This window comes from Cervus canadensis, chromosome 11 (genome assembly GCF_019320065.1).
Source record: "Cervus canadensis isolate Bull #8, Minnesota chromosome 11, ASM1932006v1, whole genome shotgun sequence".
NCBI classification, from domain to species: domain Eukaryota; kingdom Metazoa; phylum Chordata; class Mammalia; order Artiodactyla; family Cervidae; genus Cervus; species Cervus canadensis.
Window position 1 is genome coordinate 50,288,190 of NC_057396.1, and position 17,030 is coordinate 50,305,219.

The 17,030-nt window shown below is 53.0% G+C and overlaps 1 protein-coding gene and 1 long non-coding RNA gene across 4 annotated transcripts in view; one reads left to right on the plus strand and one right to left on the minus strand.

The window, feature by feature from the left end:
- The window catches only part of LOC122449563, a 44,872-nt gene extending 40,694 nt beyond the window's left edge, over positions 1-4,178 (minus strand). For 2 of the 3 annotated variants that reach the window (XR_006271970.1, XR_006271969.1), the window contains exon 1: positions 3,994-4,178. This is a non-coding gene — a long non-coding RNA (uncharacterized LOC122449563). The remainder of the gene's footprint in view (positions 1-3,993) is intronic. The other variant, XR_006271968.1, reaches the window with a different exon arrangement.
- Positions 4,179-4,291: 113 nt separating this feature from the next.
- The window catches only part of DGAT2 (diacylglycerol O-acyltransferase 2), a 32,160-nt gene continuing 19,421 nt past the window's right edge, over positions 4,292-17,030 (plus strand). Inside the window, exon 1 of the mRNA XM_043481268.1 lies at positions 4,292-4,535. Coding sequence (XP_043337203.1) covers positions 4,496-4,535 — 40 coding nt within the window. The 5' untranslated portion in view covers positions 4,292-4,495. The remainder of the gene's footprint in view (positions 4,536-17,030) is intronic.

The following is a 17,030-nucleotide window of genomic DNA, read 5'->3' on the forward strand; positions in this document are numbered from 1 at the left end:
GTAAAATGGGGTCAACCTCACAGGGCTATGAGAGCTTTAAGGAGGAAAAGTTTGGGAATTTCCTTTCATCAAACAGTTCCGGGGTTAGGGGTAGTTCCTCGCCACCTCCCCCACCCCACCCGAGCCTTGTGAAGCCGAGAAAGCACGTGGGCTTGCAGATCAGGAAGTCTTGGATGTGAATCCCAGCTTTGCTATTTACTCTCTGTCTCATCCTGGACAAGTCCCATTACCTCCCTGCACCTCATTCACAAAGTGGGGTGATAATCATCCCCGGCAGGGATGCTCCTCACATGGACTGGGTGAGCTCCTACAGGCTAGGGCCTGCCTGGAGCAGAGCGCTTATAAGCATCTGTTTCTGCCTTTCGCCCTGTGCCTCTCTTAGAACAGGTGTCCTCTCTGCCTTACAGACCAGCCACTCACCTCCTCTGTGCAATGGAGGGGCTGAGGCTGCCATCACCGCTAAGGGTCTCAGAGGTGCCCATATCCATCCCCTCACAAACCATAAAGCTGCATCCATAATTTCTAATGGCAGCACAGCCTTGGTGACTGAAGAGGGTGGTGGGACGTACTACCTTTGGGGAAGCCCACCCTGGTCACATGGTTCGATAGCATCACTGACTCAATGGACATGAATCTGCACAAATTCTGGGGGAGATAGTGGAGAACAGAGGAGCCTGGCATGCTGCAGTGCAAAGAGTTGGACATGACTTAGCGACTGAAGAACAACAACAACCCTCGTCAAACTGGGATCTGTGGCTTGATTTGACCTCTCCATCTGGGGTTTGGCCAAAGCGCCAAGGGAAAATCACTGGGATGGGAAATGGTGAAGGAAAGGTGACCCCGGTCCTGGAGCCACCCTGCCCACACATCGGCAGGAGAAGCAGGGCAGGCCATGAAGACAGGACTGGAGGGAGGCTAGGATGTGTGGGGAGGGGACCGGGGAAGTCAGTGCCTGGTACGAGGCCCCCATACTCACCTGGTGCAGCAAAGATTAGTCCCAGGACACAGAAAGCTGCCAAGAAACATCCTCTCTGGCTACTCTAATGCTGGGTCTGGTTTTCTATCCAAGTCAAAGTGGACCAAGCTGCTTACGCAGATGCCTTGGGCATGGCAGTTGCGGGCCATTGGGAAGGAGTTGTCACTCTATGAGATGACCCAGAAGGAAGCGACTGCCCCTCTCGGCCCTCAGACTTGCCTTAACATCCTTTGGTGAACATTCCCATGTGTGCGAAGGGCCCAAACTGGACCTGGTTTTATTGCCTCATCTCAAGCCCCCACACCACCCACCTACCTGATCTTCCTAACCTTCCAGTCTAATCCAGGTGGCTCTGCTCATAGCCCTCCTTTGATCTGGTCCCAAGGATGAAGTCCAGGTGGGATTATAAGACCCCTCAAATCTGGTCCAGTCAATCTCTCCAGCCTTATCTCCTACTCCTCCCTGCCTGCATCCCCTTTCCAGCATCCTTTCTCCAGCCAATCAGGATGCTCATGATTCCCACCTCCAGGCCTCTGTCAAGGCTGCAGCCTCTGCCTGAAGACCTTCTCCTTCCTCTCCGCTAGGCAGAATTGTCCTCCTCAACTCAGGTCCAGCACCAAATGTCATCTCTCAACCTTCTTAATTACCATTCCCTCCTTTGACACAACCCCCACCCCACTCATAGCACTTCATCTATGACTCTGTTGTACTCACTCCCTGGTCAGTCCACTGCTGACTGAGCCACAAACCTGAGCCAGGCCTGCACTGGGTGCAGAGTGATGATACTCCTGATGACCCTGGGAAAGCTCCTGGCTCAAGGAGATGGTGACAGCGCAGGAGAAAGGACTGAACATGGCACAGCCTCCCACCTGTCCCTGCACCACAGCCTGGCCATCTTGCTGCAACCATTGGTTTTGGGACATATCTCTGGGCTAGGGCTCCTCGAAGGCAAGGACTGTGTCTGACTACCTTCTGTGTCCCAGCGACAGCCAGGCCCAGGAAAGTGCATAGGAAAAAATGTGCTGAAGCAGATGAACTTGGGATCTGAAGGAGCTTTCATCTTGATCCAAAGTCTTGCCATTTCAGTAAGCTTACTTTCATAACATAGTGGTGACACCATTTTACATGCTGTGATTTCATTTGATCCTCAAATACTCAAGGGCAGTCAGCCAGCTAAGAAACGCCACCTCCATTTCAGGATGTAGAAACTACCGGGGCTGACAAGGTGACTTGCCCAAGGAATTGCTGCCAGTTGGTGGGACAAGAAAGGCCAGCATGCATGCCTCCTTCCTCCCAGCCCATGCTCTGCACCTCAGACTATACTATGAGGGAGCTGGTTGGGCCATGTGTTCCAGCCCAACGCCTCCTCCACAGGAGACTTTTCTGGAGCACGCACAAGCCACACACTGACTTGGGGTACCTCCAGGCCAGTAGGAGTCTTGCCTCCAAGGGGACCCAAAACACCACTGGGGAGAGGATTGAAGGATTCATAGCACCTTCAGCATCCACCTCGCTGCACTGCTGTTTCCCCAGAAATCCATCACATCTGATCCAACATCCCAGCCTTTGCTGACCCCTATGTCTCCCACAAACCTGAAAACTGCTAGCATTCCCTCATCTCCCCAAAAGGCACCAAGCTCTTCTCAGCATCAGAGCCTCACCACCTGCTTGCTCTACCTGGGATGCTTTTCCTTCTATTCTTAGCCAACTCAAGCCTTAGTGTTCCATGACTTTTTTCTCAGGGTTTACTCCTGTAACCTTGAATAGGTTGAACAAATGGCAGGGTTTCTAGGTCCCATCAGTGGCATTTGTCACATGCTGTGCTGGCACTGTGACTTCTGACAAGAGATGGTAAAGACCTTAGCAGCAGAGACTCCCTCTCATCTTATACCGTGAGCCCACGCCTAGCTTCCTCAAGCTGACCCCAAGGAAGCCGTCTTTTCACTGACAGGCTTGTTGCCCTCACACCTGCTCTTACCATCCACGTCCAGTAAGTCATTCCACCACATTCCAGTCGATCTCCCCTCCTTCTGCACTTCTCTCCAGACCAGGCCTTCCCTCCATCCTTCCACCACCATCCGAGCTCAGGAATGGTTCTCTCTCACCTGGGTCCCTCCTGCAGCTTCTTCACTGCCCTCCTGGCCTCCAGTCTCTCCCCACACTATGGCTGGAAGACTCTTAAAAACATGCAACCACTTGCATTTCCCCACTCAAAGCTATCCCCACCCTGATGTCCCAAGGGTGGCAGTCAAGAACCATCCTAAGATCTAGCCCCAGCATCATTTCCCATAGCTGTCTGAGCTCCAGCCACTCCAGGTACCCTAACCCTGCCCCAAACATGCTGCCTTTTCTAAGAGTTTAGGCCTTACCCTCACACCCTCCATCTACAAAACTACTCATCAAAGGACATCAAAAATAATTTTGGAAAATTTTCTATGTGCCTTGTACTATACTCTTCTATTTTTTACCTTTTAAAAATTTACCTCATTTAGTTCTCAAAGCACCTCACAAAATAAGTGTTAGTCTTCCTATTGTACAGATGTGGAAACTGAGGTTCAAGAAAGGGAGGGCCAGAACTGGCTCCGGGTCTATCTGATTCCATCTCTGTTGTGCAATAATCTCTCTGGGAAGTGCACCCAGCCTCCAGTCCCCAGCCCCCATCCCAAGGAAAGGACCTCTCTCCTCTGGATCTACAGCCAGAGATTTCTCTGGTGGCCTAGCATTGCTGCCGGCTTGTGTGTGTGATTGCCTCTTACCAACGAGAGCACCTCCCAGGGCAGGGCCAGGATTGACTGGTTTGGGTCCCCAGCACGCAGCAGTATACAGTATAGAGGTTTAGACGGAAAGGTAGAGGCAACTTAAGAGGTTTAGGAGCCCGGCCCTACCTAACTCCGACCCAACCACTAATCAGAGGCGGGACCGTAGCATCTGTAGCCAAAGCGAAGCCCTGCGGAACGGAAAACACAAACCCCCGCCTGCCCCAGCCAGGCCCGCACGTGCCGGGCCTCCCGGCCCACCTTCCTGCTGCCGGGCTGCACCAACGCCGCGGGGGAGCGGCTAGGGGCGGGCACGGGGAGCAGCAGGAATAACCAGGCAGCCCCTCGCCAGGAGGACCCCGGGCCGCGGGCGGCGCAGCCGTGAGGATCAGGGTGACCCGCTACAGCCCTCCCACGCCCGGCCGAGCCGGGCGCTCAGCCACCCCCACGGAGCTGAGGCTGCAGTGGTTGGAACGGCCGGCCCCGCCCCTGCCGCGTCGGCCCCGCCCCCTTATGAGGTTACAAAGTGCCGCGCTCGGAGCCGCGGGCTCAGTGGCCGTGGCCGTGGCCGAGGCCCGCTTTGCGCTGGTGCTCCGGCCCGTCTGGCTGCCCGCCCGGTGGCCCGCCCCTCCGCACCCCCGGCGGTAGCGATCCCCGAGCTCCCCCGCTCGGCGCGAAGCCCTGGCCCCGGCTGCCGGGGCATGGGCCAGGGGCGCGGGGTCAGGAGGCTTCCCGCGGGGCCCCGACCTGTACAGGCTTCGTCATGAAGACCCTCATAGCCGCCTACTCCGGGGTCCTGCGAGGTGAGCATCGGGCCCGGCTGCCCGGAGCGAGGGCCTTGACTAAGGAGCCGTGCTGCCCCCTGAGGCCTCTGGGAGCGGGACTAAGGGTCTGGGAGATGAACTGTCACAGCCCAGGGTCTGCAGGGCTTTGCCGTCTTCCTCCTGGGGCCATGCAGCTGCGAGAGGGCTTTCAGGACAGGAGGTGATGAAGGGCTCCAAGATAGGCAGGAGTGTGTTGGTATAATGGGAGTCTGTTGTTGGAGGGCAGGTCGCTCTGGGGGCTGAGGTCCCAACCTCTTTCTTTTCTTTTGGGAAGGCTTGCGGCCCGACCACCACCTCCATTCCCCCCTGCTCATCTGGGTCTGGAATGAGTTTAGAATAATGGTCTGATCCAGGCCACCTGGCATGGTAGTCATGTGGGCACATTCTCCACCTTAGCACTCATCAATTTTGGGGACCTCTGTTACATTACTTCTTTTTTTCCAGCCTGTGAGATAGCATGTTACCTGAGAACTCCTCTCCAGCCCCCTGGCAATTCCCTCCATCCCTCCTAACCTGGTGGATCAAGCTGTGAGGCACTGGATGGGGCAGCCCATCCAGACCGGGAACATGCCTGGCTGGGACAGGTGTGCCCACACTGTCCTCTGCCCCCTGCCCAGCCGAGGCTTGGGAGCCCACTCAACAGCGACTGTGAGCCTGGAATGCTTAGAAGATAGGACAGGAGGACTCTGGGTGCCCTTCAGTGTGATCTGTGCTGCTGTTCCACCAGGAAGAATTGAAGTCCTTTCTGAAATCAGGGGCAGAGTTGAGATCAAACCCCACAGCTTTTCCCGCACAAGGAAGAGCATCCCTTCCATGTCCCGCACCTCTCACCTATACTTGGAGAAACTGAGGTGAGAGGACACATGACCTGTCCAAGGTTTCCCTAACAGGGCCTTGGCCAGTGGATTAAGTACAAATCCAGGAGACCCTGGGACATCCTCACAGCTGCCCTGGTCTGTCTTGCTTGAATCCTCCCTCCTTCCACCTAAAGTCTTTATTCAGCTTGCTGAACCTCTCCTACTTAGGATTTTTCTTTAGTAACTAACAATAGCCTACCCAACCCCTTCATTATAAAAATAAAACATGCGAATTATTGGATTTCGAAAAATATGGAAAAACAGGAAGAAAATGAAAAGTTCCTGGTTAATTGACTATCCAAAGATAGCTTCCTAATAGCATTTCAGAATATTTCATTATAATTTTATTTGTACACATCATTTAGGTAAGATTGGGGGCATGATGTGGATATAGTTCTAAATCCTGTTTTCTCCCTCTTGATGTTAAATCGTGAGTATTTCCTTCTGTTACTCCAAATCACTTACAATATTCTAGTGGCTGCTGGGTAACCACCCTGAGCTGTACCACAGTTTAACTGTGTCCTAGGCATTGGCCTTTTTCCCTGTGTGGCTGTTGGTGTGGTTATCTGCCCCTCTTGGTCTGAGTGCCACTCACTGCCCTTGGAGAGGTACCTAGCTGCTGTTGCCATCTTGGGGACATGCAGCCTGAGCTATCTCATGCACCCGGCCCGATAGCCTCTGACAATCTCTGCTCTCTCTTAAAAGTGCTTGTCCATTCACTGTGCCATTTAATACCCGTAACGGGGAAGGAAGGGCCCTACCCATGTTCATGCTTTTAAAAGTGCTTTTGTCTCCAGGCAATGAGATAGGGATGCTCTCTCTGGGGATGGTCCTTCCTGGAGATACCCTTCCCTCATCTCTGCTATTGGCAGAGATGAGTTGTATCTTCCAGGAGCAGGTGACCCTGACTTCCTCATTTTTTACCTAGAATTTGTTATTCAGGAGGACTTCCAGTGAGTGATTTTGACCAAGTCACTTACTATCCTTTCAGGAGCATGTCTCCATGTTTTAATCAGGTCTTGAAAACATTGAAGAAAAAAAAAAAACTGGCTACAAACAATCCATCATGGAATGTAGCAAGAGTTGGCATGAAATGCAAACCAATCACTTTAGCTTTCTGGGATTCTCTTTGGTGAAAGACTGGGTGGGGAAGGGAGGAGATTTGCTGAAGCAAATCTTGTGTTATCTGGCATCTCCATTAGACCTGCTTTCTACATCCTTGGTCTTTGAAGACACTCCCCAGTGGCCTAGTTTTTACCAATAAAGTCTCATTGTTGGGAGGTGATGAACACTCTGTCAGTGGTGATATTTAAGGGGAGACCATGGCTTCTGTGAAGGGAAGACCTGTGATGGGTGAGATTGAAATAGATACCTTGGTGTCTGGTTTCCTGGGCAAAAAAAAAAAGCCAGCTGTGGGGGCAGGTGGGTGTGCGCTGCGTGTGTGCTGGGAGTTTGTGGGGGAGACAGGAGTCTCTGTTGGTATTTTCTAATATCTGAAGGATTTACCTGTGCCAATGGTGGAAGATGCAGAGTTATTCATGTTTGCATCCTTGCCTTTCCACCTGGTTTTAAGGCCCTTCCGATCAGAGCCCTCTGATGCCTGCCTGAATACCCAGGGTTCACCACAGGACCCAGCATGAAATGGTGGCAGCTTCAGTAAAATTCTGAACTGATTTGTTCTGCGTGGCCCCCCCAAAAGCAAGGCCAGGAACAGGGCTGGAATTTTGGGATGTGGGGGGTGCAGATTTGATATAATGGAGGAATGCTTTCTGACAGCCACTGCAACAGGTTTGGTGTGGGTGGAGTGGAGCTCCCCATCACTGGGAGTGTGCAAGCAGGAGCTTAGTAGGAGGTGAAACTAAGAGGCTGGATTGTTGGAGAGTTGACACCTAACTCAGTTCTAAATCATAGGATGAGAACCTGGTTTTCATATTCCCCTTCCCCCAATTCTATATAGCTTTCCCCGCTCCCCTACACCACTTCCCCAAATGGACAAATGCCACTTTGGGGTTATCTGTGCTACTGAGGGCTCTTCTGGGCTGGGAAAGAAGGGCCAAGAGTAGTATTTTATTAGCAGACTCGGTGACTCAGTGGCCAGTGTGGCAATCCTGCCCCACCCCCATCCTCCCATCCCTGAGTTCTGCAGCAGGTACTTGAGTCATAAAATCACAGCTCCCAAAAAAAAAAAAATCACAGCTCCCTGGCAGTGCTGGCTCAGGGGCAGCTCTCACATTACAGATGGAACACTGAGGGCCCCGCAGAGAAGAGACTAGACCAGGATTATCAAAGCCAGGGTTAGAACCCAGATCCATCTCCCAGTCACTGGCTGCCTTAAACTAAGAGAGAAGTGTGGTGAAGCCGTGAAGGGCCGAGTGCAGGGCTCTGACCACTGCAGGTGCTCATTTCCTGATTGAGTGAAGGTTTTTCTGGAACCATGATGGGGCTGGCAGATCACCCCTTCTCGTACATTTTCAAGAAGATGTCCCAACTTGCCTTGATGAGTAGATGCACCGTGAACCCTGGAACTCAGGCCGGGGGAACAGCCAGTTGCCCTTCGTTGTATTCCAAACTCCTCCTTGTGGCTGTGGAACCCCCTGTGAGCAGCCCTCACTCCTCTGCTTCCATGTCCTGCTCCAGAACGGCTGGGGTCTTCCTGTTCCCCTGGGAGTCCCATCAGTTCAGTCCTACCTCAGGGCCTTTGCACTGGCTGTCTTCTGCCCAGGTCACTGCATGACTGTCTTTCAACTATTCAGTCTCCTCTCGGAGGCCTTTTCTGACCATACCATCTGGAGAACTTTCCTGTCCTGTTGTATTTTTTATAGCCCTTCTCATTAGCTAAATTCTCAGGTGTACTTTTCTGTTTAGGTGATGGTCTGCCCCAGAAGAATGTCAGCCCCTTGGGAATAGGAACTCTGTCTCTCTTCCTCAGTGTTTGTCCCAGCATTGAGCACAGTGCCTGGAGTGTAGTAGGTGCTCAGTAAATATTTGTTGAATGAATGAATCATTAATGGGATTTCAGCCCTCCTGAGCTCTGCTCCTTCCTCTTGGCAAGAAGCCCTGCTTTTTTGCTTCACTGTGAGTCCTCAGTGCTTCCTCAGGCCTCCTCTGTGCCCACCTGTCCTAAGTGCAGCTATTCCCTGCTCTGGAGGCTCCGTGGTCTCGAGGAGCTGGCTCCAGGGCTGATCGCCGGGGGCAGGGGATGCTCACCACAGTCCCCCTCGTTACTGCCAGGGCTTGGGAGCCAGAGACTGAGGATTTCAGCCCTGGATCCCCTCAAGGACCTGGCTGGGTGTCTGTCTTCTCTTCTGAAGATCTTATTCCCACTCAGTGGAAAATAGGATCAGAAACTCTCAGACTGTCAAGGATGCAAGGGTTTAAGTTAACACAGATGGAAAGTGCTTTGTAAACTAACTCGTGACTTGCCTGTTAGTCCTTGTCACTCATTTTATGTGACACATGCAACAGTCGCCAACACCGTGATGTGTGGCAGACTGCTCTGGGGCATCCAGGAAGGCTTCTTACAGTGGGGACTCGGCTTCAGTTTATTGGTGGATCACCTGTGTGTGTCAGACTCTGCCACACACGTGTCAATCCCTGGTCCCTGCCTTTGAGGAAATGAGACTAGGGGGATGACAGTGCACAGTGATCCACACAGTGACGGAGGAGGAAGCATGGGGAACTGAGGAGGCCTGGAAGTGAGGGTGTGAGGGTTTGGCAGCTAAATCATCCTGGTGTCAGGGAAGGCTTCCTGGAAGGGGTGACAGTCAATTTGGATATTGAAAGATGAACTGGTGTTACTGAGGCCATCAGGAACCTTCAGGTACAGGGACCAGCATAGAGGCATGAGATTTGGGTGGGAGGGAAAGTCTGACGGCAGGACCTCTGGGCTACTAACCTGTGTTCAGGTCCCAGTGTGCTGAGAGATGAGGGAGACAGAAAATGCTGTATCCAGGCAGGGACTGGCTTGCCTATGCCCTTTACAGGGGTTGTTGGTGGAGATTTGAGAGCTGGGAAAGGAGCCTGGTGCAGGCAGTTTCTTGGCCTGTACCACTTCTGGAACCTCCTGGGTGTGGAGCTGCTGCTGGCAGTTTCGAGGGGTTGGGGCTAGGAGTCTCAGTCTCCTCATCTGTAAAATGAGCAAATGCATGATGACAATATCTGCCCAGGTTATGGTACAGACTCAAGGAAGCTGAAGCCACACACCCTTTGGACAAATTGACAGAAGCAAGGAATGTGAATTCATTTTACTATTAGAGCAGATCTAGAGGCCAGAAGGCTCACTCTGCATCTGCTTCCTATGTGACCTTGGGCATGACCCTCCCTCTTAGGGCCTCAGCCTCATCTGTACAGTAAGGAGGGCTGCATAAGGCAGCCCACCTGGGTTCATTCCAGCTCTGCTGCAGAAGTGTGATTCTGATCATGCCCCGGACTGCTGTGAGATCCAGGGGCCAGCCTCCTCCTCATTCATGTCCTCAACTTGTCCTTGTGAAAATGGGCACCTGTCCTGCTTGGGGCCCAGGTACATGCCCGAGAAAACCTAGCTCCCCACACTTGCTCATGTACCATGATAAGGGCCTATTTTGAGGACTCCTTGGTGGTGACATACCCACAAGCTAGTGGTGTTGCCATGGCAACCCCTCCCACTTCAGTAGCTATTCTTTTAATGTGTCAGGAGATGGGGGTAATGAAAGCAGAGCTTTGGGGTCCTCAGCAGTCACCTCCAGGGTCCTAGTTGCAGTTTCAAAGTCTCAGGAACATGGTGTTCTAAGAGCCCCATTTCCTTGACCTCATTTCCCAGGACCCTACCCTACTGCATGAAAACCAATACTTGAAAATCCAGGCCTCTGGAGCAGCCCAAGGAGGGGCTTGTAGTCTCTTTAGGGGGATCTTCTGTGGATAAAAATTCATTAGTCAATCTAAGTTGTCAAAACCTCAGATTTCAACTAATCTAACCCAAACCCTTAATTAATGCCATTGGGAAACAGACCTAGAGAGGAGAGGAGGAGAAGGCCCAAAGTCCCAGTATATCTGTGGATACTTAGGATGCCTGGCTTCCTGCCACGATGCTCTGTGGGGGGCCCTGAGGACCAACTGAGGAATCCAGAGTCCGTGCAGGTCCTGACGGGCCAGCCAGGAGCTTCCCAGCCGGTATACCCACCACAGCAGTGTGTGTCTGCTTCCGATTTGGGTCAGATGTCTCAGTGGGCCCTGATTTAAGGACTCTTAATTTTCTTTAAGGTTACCTGATTAAACACCTAACCCTTAAAGGGGAGATTATTAGTCTTTCCAGAGAAGAAATCACCAGCATATTGGGATCAGGTGGACCGCTGGTGCGTTGCCTCAGAGCCCTTACACCGACTGAAGTTGGTGAAGAGCATGGGAGGAGTGGACAGCAGTCTCCCCTGCTGTCAGGGTGGAGCCTGGTCAGTCATCTGTGTTCTTGGGACTCCTCGGCCTGGCATTTCCAGCCCTCCGTGGCTCCCCCTCACCCATTCACATGGCCTGCTTGAACTACTTGCAGTGAAGTCCTTAATCTTGTGCACGTTCTCCCTTCCAGTCCTTTGCCAGTGCTGTCTGCTGGACTCCAGGACCAGGGTTCCCGGCCCTGTGCCTCCCTTCTGTCAGCCTGGCAAACTCACTCATCCTCTACCTCTCACCGGACGCATCGCTGAGGGCACCCTGCAGGCCAGTTGGGTACCTCTCGTGGGCTCCTCAGCCATGACCTACCCTCTATGCCTAATTGTTCACAGCCCTGTCTCCCCCCAGCCATAGCTGAGGTGGGCAGCCCCAGGGCAGAGCTCTGCCCCCCACAGAAGCCCAAGAAGCAGAGGAGAGGCAGGGTCTGGCAGTTCCTGTCCTAGGGCAGCACCTAGCCTGGCCTGTAAAGGCTACTTGGAAAGTACTTGCTGAATGAATGTTAATGTTCAGCCTCCACCCTTCTCTCTGCCTCCCTCTAGAATCTTGCACTTTTGCCCCTGGCCTTGAAGATGTGGCATTTATATGGCACTTTGCCTGGCTTCCTGGACCTCAAGGGATCTCCTGGGAGTCAGAATGTCCATCTCTCAGCCTCGATGCAGACTCGTGCCCAGCCCTTTGCAGAAGCTTGGGGCAACTTCCTCACTGTCCACTTGGAGGCTGCTGGACCAGGGCAGAGCTTCGGTTTGGCTGGGCCCGCGTGTGGCATGCTTGAAGCTGGGGAATGTGAGCAGGATGATGTCCCGACTCAGTAGCCCCTAGCAGCTATCCACATCTCTGTGACCTCTCTGGCACCTTTCTAGCTCTCTAACAGACATGCCACATGCTGTTTGTCCATTGTCCGTAGGTTGTTTGGATTCCTCCCAACAACTGCTACATCCCAGCAAAGGAGGATGCTGAGTCTTATATGGGGAAATGACTTTCAGGGTCTCACCATAAATGATAGAGCCAGGGTTTGAATCCTAAGTGTACTGACGCCAGCGCCTCTGCTCCAAGACAGGACAGGGGTTATTATACCCATTTGTCAGGCGAGGAAACCCAGGCTTACTTGGTAATTATCCCGCATTCACACAGGTCTTGACTTTTATGACGCTCCTGTCTATTGTTTAATTCTCACAAGAATCTAGCGAGGTGGGTATTAGCCCCGCTGTACAGATGAGGAAACTGAGACTTGCATAGGAAGTGAATCACCAAGGCTACAACTCCTACAAGTTGGAGGCCAGGTTCTCTGGATGGCCATCCTCCTGTCTTCCTTAGTTTCTCTAGGCCGGTGAGCCCCTTCCCAGGATGCCAGTAGCAAAGGAGAGTAGGGGAGGCAGTGTGGGCCACCCAGAGGCCTGACCTGGGAATGTCCTGTGTGCTACTACCTCCATGTGGAGGGAAGTCAGCCTTGCTCAGGGCTCCCTCTCCTCAGGGCTGAGGATCGTCTTGTCTCTCCCTCTAGCTTATTGCCCCAAATTTTGTTTCCTCATAGCTCTCATCACTGCCTGACATTACATCCTACATTTATGTGTAGGTGCCTTGTCTCTCCCTCAGCAGAATCTCAGCCCCCCAACAGGTGAGACTCGACCTGCTGTGTTCTCTGCTATTTCCCCAGGGGCTGATAACAGTAGTGGGCACCTCATACATGCTCCATGCTCATCCCTCCCCACCCACCTCCTCCAGGAAGCCACTTTTGGCCACTTGAGCCCTGTCCTCATTGTCTGTTTTGGGTTAATGTGAACCCCGGTTCCTGGGTCGTTGAACATTCTGGCCTCTGGCCTGCCTCTCTGTAACTCCCTCTGAGTCTCTGTTCTGGCCAGTGCCCCCACCCCAGTGCCCACTTTGCTCCTTTTTGCCTCCCAGATCTTGTCTTCTGGGCCCTGCTGAGGCCTCACCACCTCCTTGGAACCTCCCCTGCTGCTGCCCCCACTCTGTTCCCTCTGCTCTAAACACACAACCTCGTGGTCAGACACGTCTTGAAACATTGTGGTTGCTCATCTGTCCCCTCTCACTCTGGTCAGCGGTAGATGCCATGATGAGAGCTAATCACCTAACAGGTGTCAGTCACACAACAGGTGCCAAATGGACCTTATATGCATTTTTTTTTAATCTTCCCAACCACCCTGAGAGGTATTCTTATCCTCACTTTATGTATTTTGTTTTGTTTGGCTGCACTGGGTGTTCACTGTGGCATGTGAGCTTTCTCTAATTGTGGCATGCAGGCTTAGCTGCCCTGTGGCAGGTGGAATCTCAGTTCTCCGACCTATGCCCTTGCATTGGAAGGCAGATTCTTAGCCACTGGACCTCCAGGGAAGTCCCCTTATCCTCACTTTAGAGATGAGAAACTAAAGCTGAGAGAAGCGAAGTGACTTGCCCCTGGTCACAGAGCCATGCAGGGGCAGGGCTGGCCCAATGCCCTTTCTCAGATTATGGGAACTAGGGCTCAGACCCTGCCCTCTCAGACCAGTATGAGAGGAAACCCTGGTTTCATCAGTCCTGGGTGCGGCCTGGTCAATTTGCTATCAGATGTTGGGCAAAGAAGCGTTCCACACCCGGCCTGGGCCAGGGACCAGGGGTGTTTGGCTCTACTGCTGTGGGTAGCTTCAGCTTAGCTCTTGTAGTAGCTTCTCAATCTGTGGGAGCATGTGGGTGGGGGTTCACATTGCTTGCATAGCCAGTCTACAGGAGAATGGCCCCATGAAACTTGGGACATGGTTGAGGCAGAGAGGCAGCCCTCCCTTCCCCGGGGTGTATTCCTGAGATCGGGATGTGGACTGGCTGGTGTAGTGAGGACCAGCCCTCAGGAGCTTGGCATCATGGAAATGGCGAGGGACTCAAAGCTAGGACACCTGCCTTGAGTCCTGCCTCTCTCCTCTAGACCATGACCTCAAAACAAGTGGTTTAACATCTTTTGGCCTCACTTTGCCTCAGTTTCCATCTCTGTGAAATGAGGCTACCCCTCCCTACCTGTCTACCTTCCCAGAGAATGCTGTGGGACAGAGAAGCCCCGTATAGACATGGGGACAGGGGGCTTTTCTCTGGAGGTAAGAGAGCTTCTCTGGGCTTTTCTCTCACAGCTGCACTCCCTCTGCCCTCCCAAATCCAGGAACAAAGGAGCTGTGTAAAATAAAGGGTGAAATCAGTGGTGCCCTGGAGCACTATTTGGATTGGTTACTGAAAACTTCTCTTCATAGAACAAGTCAGGTTACTCTATCGCCGTCTCATCTTCCTTCATGAAAAAAAGACATCTGTAGGAAATGGGTTCTGTTCTTATGGCGAGGTTAGGGGGGGACTCATGCTCAGACAAGGAAAGAAAGGCTCACTCCACCACCGGTTACTCCATCTCTGGGGTCCTCAGTGATAAGCCTGGAGGCCTTCCTGTCTGGCAACTCAGTTGCAACTTGAGTATCCTGGCCTTCAGCTGCCTCTGGGACTTATAGGTTTGTTCATTCATGCAATCAACCTCTATGAGCTCCTCTCGTCAGTCTGACTGGGCTCTGGGCATATGAATGAATCAAGTACCCACCTTGGAACTTAAGAGATGCTGCCTGAGGAGGATGGCCAAGGAAGCAGATACTGGCTTCAATGGATTGGTGCTGAGAGAGCGTGCAGAGTGCAGTGTGCCGGCAGAGGCTGGGGAGGGGTAGCAAGGGAGCAGGTTGGAGCTGAGATTTGGCCAAATGTTGAGGCTCCCTGCCAGCCCCACCTGGACTGTGGGACAGTTGGGCTGGGTATGAAGGTGGTGGCAGTGGTGGCATCTGATTGCAGCATTGGCATCCACACCAGCCACCACTGAGGCAGAAGAGATTCTGACAGCTGAGTGGTGAGGGCTGGACCTGGGGATGCCCGGCTGAAGCCTTGCTTCCCATTTGCCAAGCAACTGTACCAGGGCTATTGCAAGGTGGTGAGCATCTAGGTGGTGTCTTCAGAAGGGTGGGCACTGGGTTCCAAGCAGTCAAAGGGATCATAGAAGTCATCCTCCCCACCACCATTTTATATATGGGGAAACCAAAGCCCAGAGAGGTGAAGCAACTTGGCCAAGAGGACACAGGAGTCAGTGATGCAACCGGGACCAGAACCCCCAGGCCTGCCACCACTTAATTTACTGCACAAGATGCCTGCCCCTCACCTGCCCCTCTGGAGGAAAATAAGCCATGCATTTTCTCCTTTCCACTCCCAGCCTTCCCCCACTTTCTTTTGGGGAGAAGAGAGAAGGAACTTGGGGAGACCAGCACAGGAGCAGAATGCTGGCTTAGAAGTTAGACTTGAATTGAATCCAACTTTGCCACCCTCTGGTCAAGTGACCTTGGCTATATCACTTCCTCAAGTCTTTCTCACCATCAAAATGGCAATGATGATGCCAAACTCACAGGGCTGGTGAGAAACCAGAGTTCCTGAGGAAGTACATTGGAGGCTCTGAAGCTGCCTGTCACCCAGCCCTGCAGAAAGAGCCGAGGTGGAGGATGGGGGCCTGAGGAATAGCCAGAGCAGAGATCTGCTCTTCCTTTTGCTCAGCAAACTTTGCCGAGTGTTGACTCTGGGCCGGACTCTGAGAGGCCACGGGCTGGATCAGACTCAGGCCCTTGGGCAGCTCCTAATGTGATGAGAGTGGGCTTGTAATCAGCAGTTGGTACAAGGTGAGGGGCTGTGGGAGCCTAAAAGGAAGACTGCCTTCCTCTCTTATTTCTCTCTTTTACTGGCCTCTCCCACCTTCATCTGCTGACAGGTTCTCTCCAAGATGGGTGGGGGCTGGTGAGATGGCTCCAGACAGTTCCACGCTTGCATGGGCCTTAGAGTCAGTAATCCCAGAGAAGGAAAGCCCACCTCTCTGAAGGCTTACCTATTTGGGTTTTGAAGGACAAGCTGCTTTATTTCATTGTCAGGGGGTCATCAGGTGGACAAGGCAGGCAGCAGCTTTCTAGGCAAGGGAGCAATGACTGGATACTCCTTAGATCCACAGGGGCTTCCACTGGGCCTATGGTTCAGCATCATGGACGGGCCAGCTCCTGGGGCTGGGCTCTGTGGTCAACCAGGTCGGGATGGTCTGGCCAAGAGGCAGCCAAGTGGTCTCGGGCCTGAGGGACACAGGATGGCCTCCCGGCCTCCCTGCTCACCAGGCAGCCCCATGCTGTGCCACCCAAGGAACATCAGCCCGTCCTCAGTGGACTTTGCATTTCCTATTTGGTTGCAGAGCGGGCTGCGGGCAGTAGTTGGGATGGGGCAGGGAGGATAGATTGAGGAGGCTGGAACAAGCCTGGCTCTGGGGCTATGGGAACCTTTCAGGCCTCTTTTCTGTGTGGATAATCCACTGGACAAAATGTTTTGCATTTTCTGCACCCTGACTTTATCTAATTGCAAGAGACCTGCAATAGCAGATGGATTTGGATTCGGAAACAAGGAAGAATTTCTCAGTTGTTTCAGTGGGGGATATGTAACCAACATGGACTTACTGTGTGCACCCCACCCCAAAGCAGGAGAGCTCCGTGTTGTGAGTGCAGCCAGTTGGTTGGCCCTGACCCAACAGCAGAGGCTAGACAGTGAGTCCTTTCCTCAAGCACTCGTCACGGTCCTGTTCACAGTAGGAAGTGGTCAAATGAGATTATGTCTGATGCCCTTTTTTCCATCCCCCTTTTTTTCCAGCCCAGTAGAAAGTGGAGACCCCCAGCTCCTCCTTGCACACTCCCTACCCCAAACTTACCCTACCTGAGACTTTGGACTGAGCAGATCTCAGTTCAGTAAATCCACGCTGGGGCCCTGCATTTCTAAACAGCTCCCAGGGTGCACTCTGAGGTGCTGGAGAACATTCTATCCTCTCTGCAGCCAAGGCGCCTTGCCTGCTCCAGACCAAGGGCAAGGACTCACCTGCCATGACCCCTGCTTGCCTTCATTCCACACAGCTTAGGAGGGAGAGCCAGCAGCTAGGGGTCCCTTGGACAGAGGATTCAGGCCTGTGCTTGGCCTCACTTCCCTCCCTCCTGTACTCACCCAGGACCCTCTCCTCACTTCTGAGCACAGACCAGCCTTGGACTTGCTGTGTCCCATGGGTAGAGCCCTTTGTATTTGGCATCTGCTGTGCCCTGAATCCAGGTCCCAGCCCTGGCTGGGTAGCCCTGGGCAGCTCAGTGCTCCTCTTCTCAGCCTCTCCAGAGGTCCAGATGGG